At 31.6% G+C, this 15,328-nt stretch overlaps 1 protein-coding gene across 1 annotated transcript in view; it reads right to left on the reverse strand.

Moving 5' to 3' along the window:
* Window positions 1-2,461: 2,461 nt before the first annotated feature.
* Window positions 2,462-15,328, reverse strand: part of LOC129217151 (uncharacterized) — a 50,028-nt gene continuing 37,161 nt past the window's right edge. Inside the window, exons 9-11 of the mRNA XM_054851415.1 lie at window positions 12,674-12,856; window positions 10,206-10,399; window positions 2,462-3,477 (exon numbers count right to left, since the gene is read on the reverse strand). Of these exons, the coding sequence (XP_054707390.1) occupies window positions 3,342-3,477; window positions 10,206-10,399; window positions 12,674-12,856 (513 nt within the window). The 3' untranslated portion in view covers window positions 2,462-3,341. The remainder of the gene's footprint in view (window positions 3,478-10,205; window positions 10,400-12,673; window positions 12,857-15,328) is intronic.

Raw genomic sequence — 15,328 nt, forward strand, 5'->3', positions numbered from 1 at the left:
TAAGTTAAAGTTTATTAGAAATATTTTAAATGTTGAAAATATATATATTGAATATGTTTCTACTGATAAACAAATTGCTGATATGTTTACTAAGGCTCTTCCTAAATTTAAATTGCATGAACTTATGTCATTGTGTTGTTTAGTAATAAGCGATTAAGGGCGGGTGTTGAATGTAATCGCTTTCTCCATTGGTTTAAAAGAAAGAACTGTGCTTACATCTTATTGGAAGAGACATTTGCAGCTTTCCACGGAGTTCGCAAAATCTCTTCTTTAATCCACCATCGGACTTTGGAGAAAGCTTATTGCTATTTAAGAAACATCATTGGATGCTGAAAATCTGCCCTCTATTCTATTTAAAGAGCCGCAGTCTGTTTATCAGGGCTTCTTCACTACTTTCTCTATTATGTTTTGCTGTATGTGTGTCCCCATGTTTCGTATTAAACGTATTTGTTTATGTTCAGCTGTCTGAATCTCTGCTTTACACAACCTTTCAACATGTCCAAGAACCCCTTTGACTGAGTGAGGATCAGTCTAAAAAAAAAAGGGTGGGGGGTTTCCGTACTTTAGTAAAATCATCATAAATCACGTAAAAATATCTGTATTAATAAATTTTTGTTTTGATTTTAATTACAAATATTTTGTAGTTAAAACTAAAACGAATGTTGCATTTCAAAAGTAGAAGTCATACGTTGAAAAAAATATTTTACTGCATAAGTTTTCATGTTTTTTTAAGTAATTATTATTATTTAGTTTCCTCTTTAGAAACTAATTTTCAAAATACTGGGTTGTTCTTTATTTTTTCCTTTACATCTTTCTGATTTGTAAGCTGTTTTCTACCCCAATAGGCATGTAATAAAGTATTAGGCAGGATTTAAGAGGTGCTGTGTACATGTACTCGCGGTATCCCTCCCCCCCTGCAAAATTTTCTCTTGGATCATTTTTATCTGTGTGTCAATAAGTGCGTAAACACTTTTTTTTATGGGTACGCTTACAGTAATCTGTATTAATAAAACAAAGAATATATGTGTATATACGTGCATATTTTTGTTTATGTGTGTATGTTCCCTATACTAATCCAGTTTACTTCGGATTTGGACCAAATTTGGCAAGGAGGTATTCGGGCACCCGAGAAGGAACGCAAAATGGTTTTCGAAAGGCAAAAAGTACCGGACAGTTCAAATTTTAATTTTAGGACCCGAAAATGGCGTTTTTCTATTGGATGAAGGCAAAAAAAAAAGGATGGCAAAAATAAGAATAAAATATCCATGAAAACCCCTGATTTTTCTGCATCAGATAAAATGTTTTCCAAAGTTTCAAGGTGTAATTAGCACGTGAATTATAACTGTTTTTAACTAATTTCATGCTTAAATGTAAGTAAGCTTTCAATTAGAAATTCATTGTTGATCACGGTCATTGTTGAACACTGCTTTTATTACAATTTGTTAGAAGAAAGATCTGTTGCCATTGTTTGGTCGAGTAAGAACAAGTAAAATTCTGCCTTTTGTTTTGAGACTTTTCCTGTAATTAGGGGATTTAAAATATTTCCTTTTTGGCTACTTTTCCGCAATCTGTCGGGGAAATTGTACATACTTTTTTTCGTTTAAGCTTGAATGTTGAACACGCGTCACTTGACGTAACTTTTATTTTCTAGGTAGACCGTGCAAACAAAGCGACGCAGCTAGTAGATATTATAAAAGTGAATCTAGAAAAATATACGAATTCACATAAACGAAAAAATGTATATAGAAAACGAAATGCAATTTTGTCCCACTGTTCCCTCAGCAAGTAGGAACAGTGAGGCACATATTTTTTGAATTAATGAACGGATATAAATTTGCTTGAATAAATATGAATGATTTTTTTCCGTTTGGTGTTGGTATGAGCTACTGCATTTGTAATGGTAAATTTCATGTCGTCCTGGCATATAATTCTGGCATAACAATGTTTGGGACTGAGATAGAATGATTTAGATGATCTCGGATTAGTAAATTAAGTTAAATCTTGTAATGTAGCATTTGATAAGGATGGAATGCTTTCACTGTAGTCTTTGTCTAACACTAGCAAAACAACTTCTTTCCCTTGTTTTAGGAATCTTCAAAATAGTTAATCCGAAAAAGCTCCAAGCTAGCTGGACTTCCTTTTCAATAAGCCAAAAGTGAAAGTGTTGCCACTTGCCCTTTTTTTTTTTTGAACTGCCGGCGCCGCAGACGACTACCTAATACCTATACATAAAAGAAACGCAAGACAATTTGTAAAATTTGTTTATTTATTTTCTTTTATTATGCATATTAGAAAGGGACGCTTAAAGTATTTCTGGTATCATAACCAGCACAAAAACATCAGCAGCAAATGGTGGTTTGATGCTTGAAAACCTGTTTTATTGGGTTTAAAAAAAATCGGAACTCGAAATATTTAACGAATAAAGAGTAGCTAAAGGATACACACACAAAAAAAAAAAAAAAAAAAAAAAAAACGAACACTAGCTCGTGTAACTCATTTATTTAATACTAGTGGTACCTGCACGGCTTTGCCCGTAGAAGAAAATTAAAAGGTCTTTTGGTTTGCCTGTATATTTACAAATAATGCATGGTGAATTTCTCGCCAACTGGCTTGCCCATGTTACGGTTGCACGTTATGATAACTTGGTAATTTACTCGTACATATTATGATAATTTTACTCGGGAAAATGTTCTTAAAATTGGAATAGAAAAAGAACCACATCGATTTTTCGAAAAATCATTTCGAGGTGCACACCCCATGCTACAAACTAACTTTGTGCCAAATTTCATGAAAATCGGCCGAACGGTCGGGGCGCTATGCGTGTCACAGACATCCAGACATTCAGAGAGACTTTCAGCTTTATTATTAGTAAAGATAAATAAGATAAAGATGGAACGTCAAACATTATTAAACGCTTTTTCTTATTACAAATTTAAATAACTATTCTCGGTATTTGAAAGCATACTTACAGTTTAATAATTTTACCATTCACTAAAAAAAAAGACTTCAACACAGCAGTTTTTATATACGCTCCAAGATTGTGCATTAAATAGGTTGTTCCTTTTATTATTTACAAATTTACAAAATTTGTCTTGATAATAACAAATCTCGACAATCTGATAAAGGGAATACTGCTAAATCTAACTCGTATATTTGTAGTCGTATAGGCTTTGAATTTGAGGGAATTTTGTAAATAAACATTCTATTGTAAGTTCTAACAACATAAATCTATTTTTATCCATAATTTAAAGCAACATAAAAGGGTTTTAAACTAAATATTCAAGCGATTAAGCTAATTTTCAAAACTGTTCATGTAATTTTTGATAACTTTTTATTTCGGTTCATCGACTTTTTATGAACTTGCAGACTTCATCCAAGAACCTTTCTGGATAATCATGATGAATGAGATGTCCAGCACCTTCAACAGGGACAAGTTTGGCACGCGGGAAATACTCTCGAATTTTCTCATCTTTGTCCCTGAAAAAAATAAAAGTGTTTCATTCTTAAAGTCATAAAGTGCATAAAAAACGATCATAAAATTGAATTGTTTCTGACAGATTGAAGTTCTTGCAATCAAGTTAAGAAAACATGATAAACCCAGATTTTGAAACACTTTTTTTTTTTAATTTTATACTTTATAGTTGAGTAATCAGTACTTGTAAAAATTTTTATTTTACGTAAATTTTAATAGATTTTCCTGATTTTTTATTTTTACAAAATATCATAAAAAAGAGGCCTAGTAGCCCATTTGAAGGCCATGTCCTAATAAAAGCAGTTACCAAAAAATAAATCGATTGTGCTAATGCAGAGTCGATTTATTTTGAAATTTATTTATTTATAAGAGACTATAGATACTGTCAAAGACTTCGCTGCATTATAAAAATGTTTTAAAGCAGACAAATGAGAAATAAAAATTATGTTCTGCGAAAGCATTTTAATTTATATTTTATTATTTAAAGAACTATTGAATGAAAGAATTTGAGGTAGGTGACACGACATTTACGTGATTAAGGTTCACTCTTCATGTAAAGCAATGAATTACATGATTTGCTATCTATCAAGTTCTTTCGAATAACAAATTTAAAGTATTCTAGGTCAAGAAGATATTCATGTTCCTATTATAATTCTTTCTAACAAGCAATTTTGGCTAACTTTTTGAAGTATAATAAATTATTTAAATTCTGAAAAAAGTTTTCCCGCAATTTCTCTTTTGTTTGCTCAGAAAGGTGGCTTGACCGCTAAAGCGTCAGATTCAGTAACTGAATGATTCCGGGTTAGATTCCAGCCTGTAGAACAGAATGAATTCGCTAATGGAGGCTGGGAGACGTTAAATGTGTCGCAATCACAATGTGTTCCAAGTTAACATTCCAAATCAGTACCTCTGGTTGTGCTGAACTAGGAGTTGTTTGACTTCTGGTTTGGTTCAAAATTATCGAAACATTGATAGATAGTGATAGATGGAGCTTCCATCGAGTGGTACTATGCAAATTAATTGGGACAAAGATATTTTTAAAGAAAATTGTTCCTTTCTCGGGGAGTTTCTGCCTCAAACCATTTTCAACTGCATTGTCTTAGAACACGCGACTACCCTTGACTAATCTAAACCAATTCGACACAACATGATCATGAAATGTCCAAGATTTCCCTTCAGTTGCTGTATTAAGTGGTCGATTGTGTGAATTGTCTGCTTCTGACTAGTTCATTTAAAAGATGGATATCACTCTAAGGAAAAGGACTAGAATTGTAACCCTAAGCCATCATATACTTCTATGATTGCGAGGGATATTGCTGCAGCTGGTGTTGAAAGACAGAGTATTTTTTAGATTATTAATCAGCAAAAGAAAGAGGGCAGCATTTTGGGAAAACGTCTCCAAAGCAGAAGGGTAAATATCTACCTAAACGTATCTATCAAACGTAAGACACCTCTAAGGGATAAATTTCTTGCATGGGATAGAAAAATATATCCTTGAAAAACAATTAAAGATCTTCAGAGTGGATTATTAGCTACTGGTGCGAGCATGGCTTCATCGACAATTCAACGAAGGCTTTTTAAATTTGAGAAATTTGCAAGAACACCAATTAAAAAACAATTATTAACACCAGCACTGAACAGAAAACGTTTTGACTGGGTTAAGAAATCAGTCTAGGACTTTACAAGACTAGAAGAAGGTTGTATTTACCGACGAAAATTTTTTTGTTGTGCAAGGGTTTCGACCAAGATTTGTCGAGCGAAGTGATAGAGAACTCATCACGAAAAAACATCTTATTCAAACAGTTAAGCACCCTCAGGAAGAGATGTTTCGGATTAGGGTAGACCGACCAGTGAATGAACAGTTAAGCACAATTTCATTTTTAAAAAATCCTAGTAATTTTAAATTCTATATTATACGGATCGCGATAGCTAAAACATTTTAATTGATCTATGTAAATATCTCTAAAAAATCGCGGGAACTTAAATGGTACCGCTTCCGACTTTTTTAGGTATTTAAAGAAAAAATGGCACAACGACCCAGTGAATGAACACCTCGACCCAGTGAATGAACACAAATTGATCCAGTGAATGAACATGATAAATTTTGATTCAAAAAGGAACTAAGTATCTTTGAGATCTATCTATCTATCTATCTACATAACTATCTATATCTAACTAACTTTATCCAGCTATCTATTTCTATAACTATCTATCTATCTATATCAATCTTTTTATATCTCTATCCATCTATCAATATACCTTTCTATTTTTCTATCTACACATCTATCGGTCTATCTCTATGTCTATTTACCTATTTATTAATGTAATTATCTATTTTTTTATCTATCTATCTATCTATATATCTATCTATATATCTGTCTACTTATCTATTTATCTATCTATCTATGTATATATATATATATATATATATATATATATATATATATATATATATATATATATATATATATATATATATATATATATATATATATATATATATATATATATATATATATATATATATATATATCTACTTATCTATCTACCTATCTATCTATCTATCTATCTATCTATCTATCTATGTATCTATATATCTATCAACCTATCTACTTATTTACTTATCTATCTACCTATCTATCCATCTATATATCTATCTATCTATCTATCTATCTACTTATCTACTTATCTATCTACCTATCTATCCTTCTATCTATCTATGTATCTATATATCTATCTATCTACTTATCTATTTATCTATATATCCATCTACTTATCTATCTATCTATCTATCTATCTACCTATTATCTGTCTGTACATCTAAATATCTACCAATCTATTAGCCTAATCAATCTATTTATCTATCTATATACCTATTTATCTATCTACCTACTATCTATCTCTATATCAGTCTCTCTACCTAGCTATCTATCTCTATATTTGTCCCTCTATCTACTTATCTATCTATTAACCACTACCTATCTATTTTTCTATCAATAAATCTATCGATCTATCTACCTACCTACCTATTCTATCTCTATATTTATCTACCTATATATCTATTTCCCTCTTATTTTTTATATATCTATCTCTATATCTTCCTCTATCTATTTCTCTATCTCTCTATCTACCTGTCTATCTATCAAGAGAGATAAAGGTATAGAAAGATAGATGTAGGTAGATAGGTTAATATACAGATAGAGATATAGATAGATAAAAGATAAAACTCAGTAAAAAGTGCATTGTTTACAAAGACAAAAATTAAGAAGTTATAAAATATATAATGAAATACATAAATAAATAAGCATATAAAACTATCTGCATTACAAAAAAGAACGAAAATGAAAATATCTCAAAGAAACTTCAAATTTCTTTTTAAATCAAAAAAATTTTGCCATTGTTCATTCACTGGGTTTTCGCAATTTTTCGTACCCAGTGACTGAACGCCCCTCTACCTGAAAATCTACGCATTCTGCATTGACTGAAACAATTTAAATCCATAGCCCAAATATGTATACTTAATTTTTCTTTCGTAGAGTTAAAAAATAAAATTTATCGATAATAAAAAAATTTTGAAAAAAAAAATAGAACCGACTTCAAAATTGCTCTAAAAAGTGAAAAATAATTTTATTCTTTAAACACCTTCGATAATACTTTTAAACATAATTTTTGAAGTTGGCGCAAAAACGATCGATAAAATCATTCACAGCCATAACTCAACTACAAGTATAAATTTAACCAGGTCCAGTTTCTTCACTACCACATGCATTACGCATTGATGACAGCATATTTGAGTAACGATATAAATGTTTTGTTCCTAAGTTTGGATGATTTTTTGATAAAAATATGAACGAAGCATGGTTACAATGGATTTTACTTTTTGTTTTTGCGCCAACTTCAAAAATTATGTTTAAAAGTATTATCTAAGGTGTTTAAAGAATAAAATTATTTTTCACTTTTTAGAGCAATTTTGAAGTCGGTTCTATTTTTTTTTTCAAAATTTTTTTATTTCATTCTTTTTAGTGTAAATGTAGATATTTCAGTAAAAGTAAGAAGTTACCTAGTAAGAAGTGCGGCTTTATATCACTGTATTGCTTTAGAAAAGCCTTTATTCAAAATTATCATTACAATTACTATTAATGTTACAGTTATATGGTACCAAACTTTTATAATAATGAGTTTCATATTGTCGCGTAGATGAAGATAGCGAAGACAATGTGAAAGCCAAATGAAGCGAATACTCGTTAGTCTCAACTCGAGATCTTTATTCAGAACCACGAATGAACGTTACATCTCCTTATATACAACTTGAAAAAGTGCTGGAATTTTCCAGACTTGAAAAGATACAGAAATTAATAGAACATTCGAGAAAATACGGAAAACAGTAGAAACGAAATTTTAGTAAAATTCACTTTGTCCTAGCCGGGATTTGAACCCGGGTTGCTCGTGTGGGAGACGAGAATTCTACCACTGAGCCACCGTTATCCACGGATGAAAAGAGCGAACTTCGCTACAATATGATTTTAATCATTTAATAGGGAAATTTATTGTTTTTTGCCCATAACTTTTTATCTAAAGAACAAATATGGTCACACAAAGTAATGGGACCTAAGTTGAGCCATCCTCTATCCATTAAAAAAAGAATCATCAAAATCGGTTCACTAGGTGAGACGCTATGAGTGGACAAACAAAAAAAAAAAACATACATACGGTATGAACTGATAACCGCCTCCTTTTTGAAGTCGGTTAAAAATAATATGTATCAAAATAATTGCTAGCACGAAACCAGCCTTATTATTTTGAAAGAGAGAAAGAACGATTCACGGCAGTAAAAATTTCAAGTTTTTTTCCAGGAAAAAAATACGTATCCAAAGTAACCAATCAGGTGTCAGATAGCTTAGAATATCAATAAAGAACGCTTTTGTAGTGAATTTATTCAGAAAAATTTTTTTGGAAGCTTATTTAAAAAAAAAAAATGACGCGCTGTTCATTCACTGGTTGGTGTTCACTCACTGGTCGGTCTACCCTATTTTATTTCCGGAGAACCAAATAGAAAGATAAAATTGTGCGTATGATGCAAAAGTTCGTTGATGGTGTTGGAATCTCTAAACAAGATCTTCCAAAAAATTTTTTTCAAGAACACAAATTAACGGTTTTGTTACCAAAACTTAAAAAGACGTGTGAATAAAATGCACTGCTAAACAAAGAAAACAAATATTGAGAACTTTATAAAAGTTTTATTTGGTGGGGACGAGATGAAAAATTTATGTTCTTCTTTAGTGAAATTCATACCAAACCGTGGAAACCATCTCATTCAACCTAGAGGTGGCCATATTTCGTATTAGATGGCTGTACCGTGCATGCAATTTAACCTATATCAATTGAACAACATATGTGAACATTTTTGAGCTTGTCCCAATTAATTTGCACGGTAATGTATAAAGTAAATCGGACTGCCACCTTGGCGGTGCTCTATAAACGGAAGCCATACTTTTCTTTCCTAAATAGGTTTGCATTCTCTACACGGGCTCATGTATTAAAATGGTTTAAGCAACATGAACGTTAATAGAAAGTTGGCAAAATTTCACAAAAAAACTTGTGCTGAATTTAACTTGGTTGCTTTTTAAGCAAATTTCTGCATTCATTTAAGTTATAAAGGTCGAATTTGAATTAGTGTTAAATTGTCTAGATTTAGGTAGGCCATAACTTGTGTGGAAGCTCACAGGTGCTGAGAGCCTGCCTTTACAGGCTATTTAAAAACGAAACTAATGTCTGAGGGCAGTAGTGCTCCTGCCCTTCTCTTGTAAAAAAAACCCCTGTATTTAGGTCAAGAAATTTTGACTGATGACTTCAACATGAATGAAATAAATGCAGAGATTAACAAGATGCAACGCTTAGTGCGAAAAACAGTCTAGTATCAAGAAGCACCATGCAACTTAATTTTAAAATAAATTCTGTAACCTATATTTTTTACCAGCATTATTAATCTGAGCAGAAACGTACACCATTATTAATAGAATTTCTCAACTTCGTCTTAGAAGTAATATCTTTATATTTATTTCATGACTTCAGATAAACATTGGCAGAAAATTTCGAAACGTCACAGGATATTTTCGGGCAACATTCTGAGATTTCACTTTTTTCAACCAGTTTCCTGTTAAAAACAAGTGCGTTTAATAACGTTTTCTTGTAGTTATACTTTTCATCCATTTAGACTTCTCACTGTCGTAAAAAATATTTAAATCTACCAGTGCGAAAATAAAGTCAATATTTTATTAAGTGTTTCTTCTTCAGCTTGTAATAGCATCTTCCATATCGGCTGAGCTCTAAACGAGGGCAAAAGCGTTCTCTGGAAATCACAGTTTTGAAAAATTCGCTGGTGAATAAGCTGTTTGTTATTTGCTTGCAATTCTGCCTTATCGTTGACCATGTTTGCTGTAGGAGCTATCCTGGGAAATCAGGTTGTCACTATGCTATTGCATTAAATGTATCTAAGTTTCTAAGAGGGTTCCTGATTTAGTCTAGAAACGTGGCTGACTTTTCTTGGGAATGTTTCTGAATTCTTCAGAATGATTTCAGGCTAATTTCACTAAGGTTACTAACTTTTGGCAAAATTGCCCATTTCCTCCTACAAATTACTGGCAGAAACTAGACCCATTAGCTGCCCATTATTTTCTAGGAAAGTTTCTGAGTTATTTTCTACAGCGTAGAATTGTTAAAAAATTTTACATACACTTGAAAAAATGATCTTGTTCCATGAAGAAAAAGAGCATCTCCCATGTATATGCCAGAAAGTTTTTGATCTTTTCCTGATGCCAACATAGTCTCAAGAACATCCAAATTTGCTTGCCAAGCATAACTCTTCCCGTCTTTCTTGATGGGTATGGTTTCTAAATCGTATAAAGAGCGTTTTTTCGATGTATCTTTCTGAAATTAAAAAAAAAAGTTTTAATATAGTTTAATCATGTACACGCAAACAAACAACATAAAATTTTTGACTCAACGTTGAGAAATAAACGACAAAACAACAGATTTAGAATTTTTTTAAAACCTATTCACGCGCATTTCTGAAATTAAATGTACCCTTTCGTTACGCCGTAATGGTAATACTATTGTCCTTTTTGGGCACGGAGGTTTAAATAATTTTCTTACATTACACTAGGGAAAAATTTGTAAAATAATTTCTGCTGAGTTTGGGTTTTGAGTTGTTTCATAGTTAATTAGATGTGGTGATTTTAAAACTGTATTTAGTTTTCTCCTATTACGTCAAGTTTTTTCTCTACAACTTAAGAGAACGTAACTACTCTTTGCGGAATTGAGCATGGCTCGAAGCCTTGATCTATATGGACCCCACTGCAACACGATGTGCAGGGCCTCTCCCCAGAGGCCAGCAAAATGTATATCTGCAATGTTAATAAGTCTTAGTGCGAGTTTTTTTCAACTTTTTTGTCAATTTCCTGGACCGTTGGGCCCTTTTAAGGCGTGCCCCCCCCCCCCCCCCCCCCGCCGCACTGCGGAGTCTGCGGGTACGCAGATCCACATCTGCATGGATCATAGGAAGCACTATTGTTCTTTAAAGTATCTCGTTTGCGCACTTTCTAGCCGGTGTTTCTTCAAAGGCCGGTGTTTTTAATGGTCCACAGATTCGGCAGCTTATTAAAGATGAAACGTTCATCGGAACATTGTTAGAAATTCGAAAGAATGTTTATTTGGCATTCAAAAACATCCTTAAAGATTTTCTTGGAAATATACGAGCGCAAAATTAAGGTCAAAATTGTACAACAACTTGTGGAGAGCTTCATAATGCTTGGTTCCCACATGAGCATCAAATTGTATTTTTTACATAGCCATCTTGCAAACTTCCTGAAAAATCTTGGTACAGTCAGTGATGAACAGAGTGAGCTATTCCACCAAGATTTGAAGGCCATGGAGACACAATATCAAAGTAAATTGGATGCGTATATACTGGCTGACTGTTTCTGGAGCATCAAGTGAGAATGTCCACAGATTAAATACTCCAGAAAAAATTATAAACGAAAAAAAAAAAAGAAAGATAATGAATTGCGTACAGAAACAATTGAATATAAGGAATATCTATTGAACGATGGAGAATCAAATAACCGCATTTTACATTTCCAATAAGAATTGAACATTGAATTATAGAAACAAAAGAAAATTTTAGCAACCATAGCTACTACTTCACTTATTGGTTCATCTCCAACATATTTACTTTTTTAGAGCAATAATTAATGGCATCGAAACAGTATTGCTTTTTGGCACCATATCCACTTGATTGAGAATAGTCAAGACAGGATTATTATTATTATTATTATGATTATTATTATTTATAGAATAAGAAAAATATTAATTATTATAATAACAAGAATAATAGTCATAATAAGGAAAAAAATGAAGATAATAGTAATAATAATAATAATAATGATAATAATAATTATCATTACTATTAATTATTATAATTATAAGAATAATTGTAACAATTACGTAAGAAGAAGTATAGTAATAACAGTATTAATAATAAGAAGAAGAAGAAGAAAAAAAAAAGAAGGATAGCAATAATACTGAAAATAATATTAATAATCATACTAATAATTAATGGCATCAAAACAGTATTGCTTTTTGGCTCCATCTCCACTTAGTTGAGAATAATCAAGGCAGGATTATTATTATTGTCATTATTATTATTTAAAGAGTAAGAAAAATATTAATTATTACAATAGCAAGAATAATAGTTATAATAAGGAAAAAAATGAAGATAATAGTAATAATAATAATAATAATGATAATAATAATTATCATTACTATTAATATTATAATTATAAGCTTAATTGTACTTAAGAAGAAGAAGGATAGTAATAACAATAATAATAATAAGAAGAAGAAGAAGAAGAAGAAAGAAGAAGGATGACAATAATAATAATAATATTAATTATAATAATAATAATGATAATAATGATAATAAAAATAAATTAGTTAACTAACAAGCAAATGAATAATTAAAAGCTTCAATTTCACTTTCTCTCATTGAGGGGACAAAGTTCTTTGCATTTGTATTTTTGTTCTAATGTAATTGATATCGTAGACTTTTTATAAGCATTGATGTTACGGATTTGAAATTATAAGAATGGATCCCAAATAAAATTTTATGTTACGTCTAACTCAGCAATTTTGTATAATACTCACCGGTAAAAGAGATTGAATAAAATTGAAAACTGATTCTTTAGCTTGCAATTCGTCCGCTCCAGGAGGTATAACATCAAGTGCTTTTCTGAGTAACTTTACAAGGTGAAGTACAGAGTTTTTTGCAAGAGTGCTATAATTCTGCGTATCCATGTCTTCAACGACAATTTTCTCAATCTTTTGTGGCTAAAAAAGATTTTTTTAAAGACATAATTATCATTATATATTCCGTTGGATCAGCTGGGATAAATAAAGGCTAAATGGAAGCATACTCTATCATCAGACATGTGCTGCTTTTCGAAACTAAACTTGTGCTGAGGGAAGATAAGACATTTTGAAAGCTCTACCTGTTTCCTGGTGATTCTGTAGATGCCATTCCTGTTGGAAGATGTCACTGGGTAAAAAGTTCTTTAAAGTTTAGTGATTTTATATTTTCTTCTCCAACAGTCTACAAATGTGACGCAAAACTGATTTCAACTAAATTATTTCGAAATGTTGAAGATTACTAAAAACATTTAGTTATGAATTTCACCATCCCTACTATTTTTGGCGTGCAATTTATGTGTTTCCGTTAATCCTAGATATGTTGTACGCTGAGGCAATTGGAAACAACTAAACTTGTCATTCTTTCTACGTATTTACTCATAAAATTAAATTTTCATGCAAATAGCACTTTTGTGTGTATTTATACTTAAACTTTGAGCCTAATTAAAGTTGTGCCTAATTTTTCTCTTTAAATGATTTTAAATTACACTTGGAGGTTTCAGATGTTCGTATGCGACTTATGAGCCACTGATAGAGTATTTCCGGTGCAGAACTTCTTATTTCTAAAGCAACTGAAGTGAAAGTTTTTTCTTAAGTGATTCCTTCATCAACCTCAAGGGGAAAGAAATCACTGAGTCAAAGAATTTCATTGCATTTTAATGTTATAAAAGAACACTACTTTCTTTAATTGTCATTTATCATAAACCGAGCAGTAGACTACTGAGTAGATAAGTAGTAGGAACGTAAACAAATTAGATTTATAGACAGTTATAAAAAAGTTTTTGTTCTTGAGGATGTATTTTTTTTTTTAATTTATTTATATAAGCATTTGTTTTTGACAAATTTTTGTTTACTTTTTACATTATTGATTGGCTTTGAAAACTTACTTATAGAAATTTATATTTCAAATTTAGTTGTCATTTCTGTAGTAAATATGATTTTGCACTACAATTTCCTGCTACTTTTTTTGGTCGTTTGTCATTTTGCTGTAAACTGTTCAGTTGGTTTTGAGATGCCATTAGATTTTAAATTTTCATACTAATAATGCAGATAAATAATCATATTCACTCAAAGCCTAAACTCATCATCAAGCCTGCAGTCTCAACAAAAATGAATTTAGTGAGTATTTTTTCTTTTTATAAGCTTCTTTTATACTTAGGTAGCACACTTCCAGGAGGATATTAGTGATCGGTAATTGCTCCGAAACATATCCTAAAAACTGTACTAAAACGTGTGCCACAAAATGTTTAGCGCAAGTGTTCAAAAACCATTCTTTTACACTATCCATGAAATGTCTAAAAAGTGCGCTGAAAAGTATATACATGTTCCGAACAGTGTTTCTAGAAGTGTTTTGAAAACTGACCGGAAAAAGTGTTCTAAAAAAGTGGACAAGTGTATGTGTTCAAAAAGTATTATGACATGTATTCACAAAACGGGTCTAATAACTATTTTAAAAATAGTGTTCTTAAAAAGGAGACAAGTGTACGTGTGCAAATAGTGTTCAAAAAGTGTTTGATTATTTGCAGTGTAATACATGCAGCTCATTAAACCAACTTAGGAACTCCCTTCCAGATTCAGGATCAACCTTCGAGTCCCAAGATGTTTTCAGTTTGCACAATCTTTGGAGAAGTAACTTCGGGAATAGCATAACAGGACAGGCATATCCTATAGGATCAAATACTTTATGTGTTATTGACAAAATTGTTCTTTTAGTAACATCACTCAGATGAAACTCTTTCAGCCAACCTAATTTCAGGATCAATGTATCATCTTTTCGATTCCAAGATATTCCTAACACTGTACATGGTAGTATATCATTTTCTCCACTATAATGCCAATCTCTTAAATTGAATTTTCCTTCCGCTATTACAGTTTTCCCAACTTCTATGAATTTAACCAGTTCATCTTTATGATCAACACTTGCTACCACGTTATCAACGTAAAAGCTATTTCTCAATTTATGAATTAATTCTACATCCCAGGTCGAATTTTCAGCATTTTTTCTCAAGTGGAAAACTAGAACCGCTGATAAGAGGTAAGGGCTGCTGATCAAACCAAAAACAACTTTGGTGTGACGAAATATTTTTAATTTACCGTCTTTTGTCCACCATAGAAAACGTAAGAAATTTCTGTCTTCTTCACGAACACTTATTTGCAGAAAAGCTTTTTCAATGTCGGAAGTGACCCCATATTTTCTTTCTCTGAACTTCAACAGAAGATTAGGAATAAGTTCTAAGAGATTCGGACCAGAATTCAAACATTGATTTAAAGAGGGCATTGATTTCTCTCTTGCGGACGCATCGAAGACAGGACGAATTTTCGTTGTTCCATACTGTTTCACCACATGTCTGTGTGGCAAGTAATGACTTTGAACTACGGTTTCTTCTAGAGGCA

This window comes from Uloborus diversus, chromosome 1, assembly GCF_026930045.1.
Source record: "Uloborus diversus isolate 005 chromosome 1, Udiv.v.3.1, whole genome shotgun sequence".
Classification (NCBI taxonomy): domain Eukaryota; kingdom Metazoa; phylum Arthropoda; class Arachnida; order Araneae; family Uloboridae; genus Uloborus; species Uloborus diversus.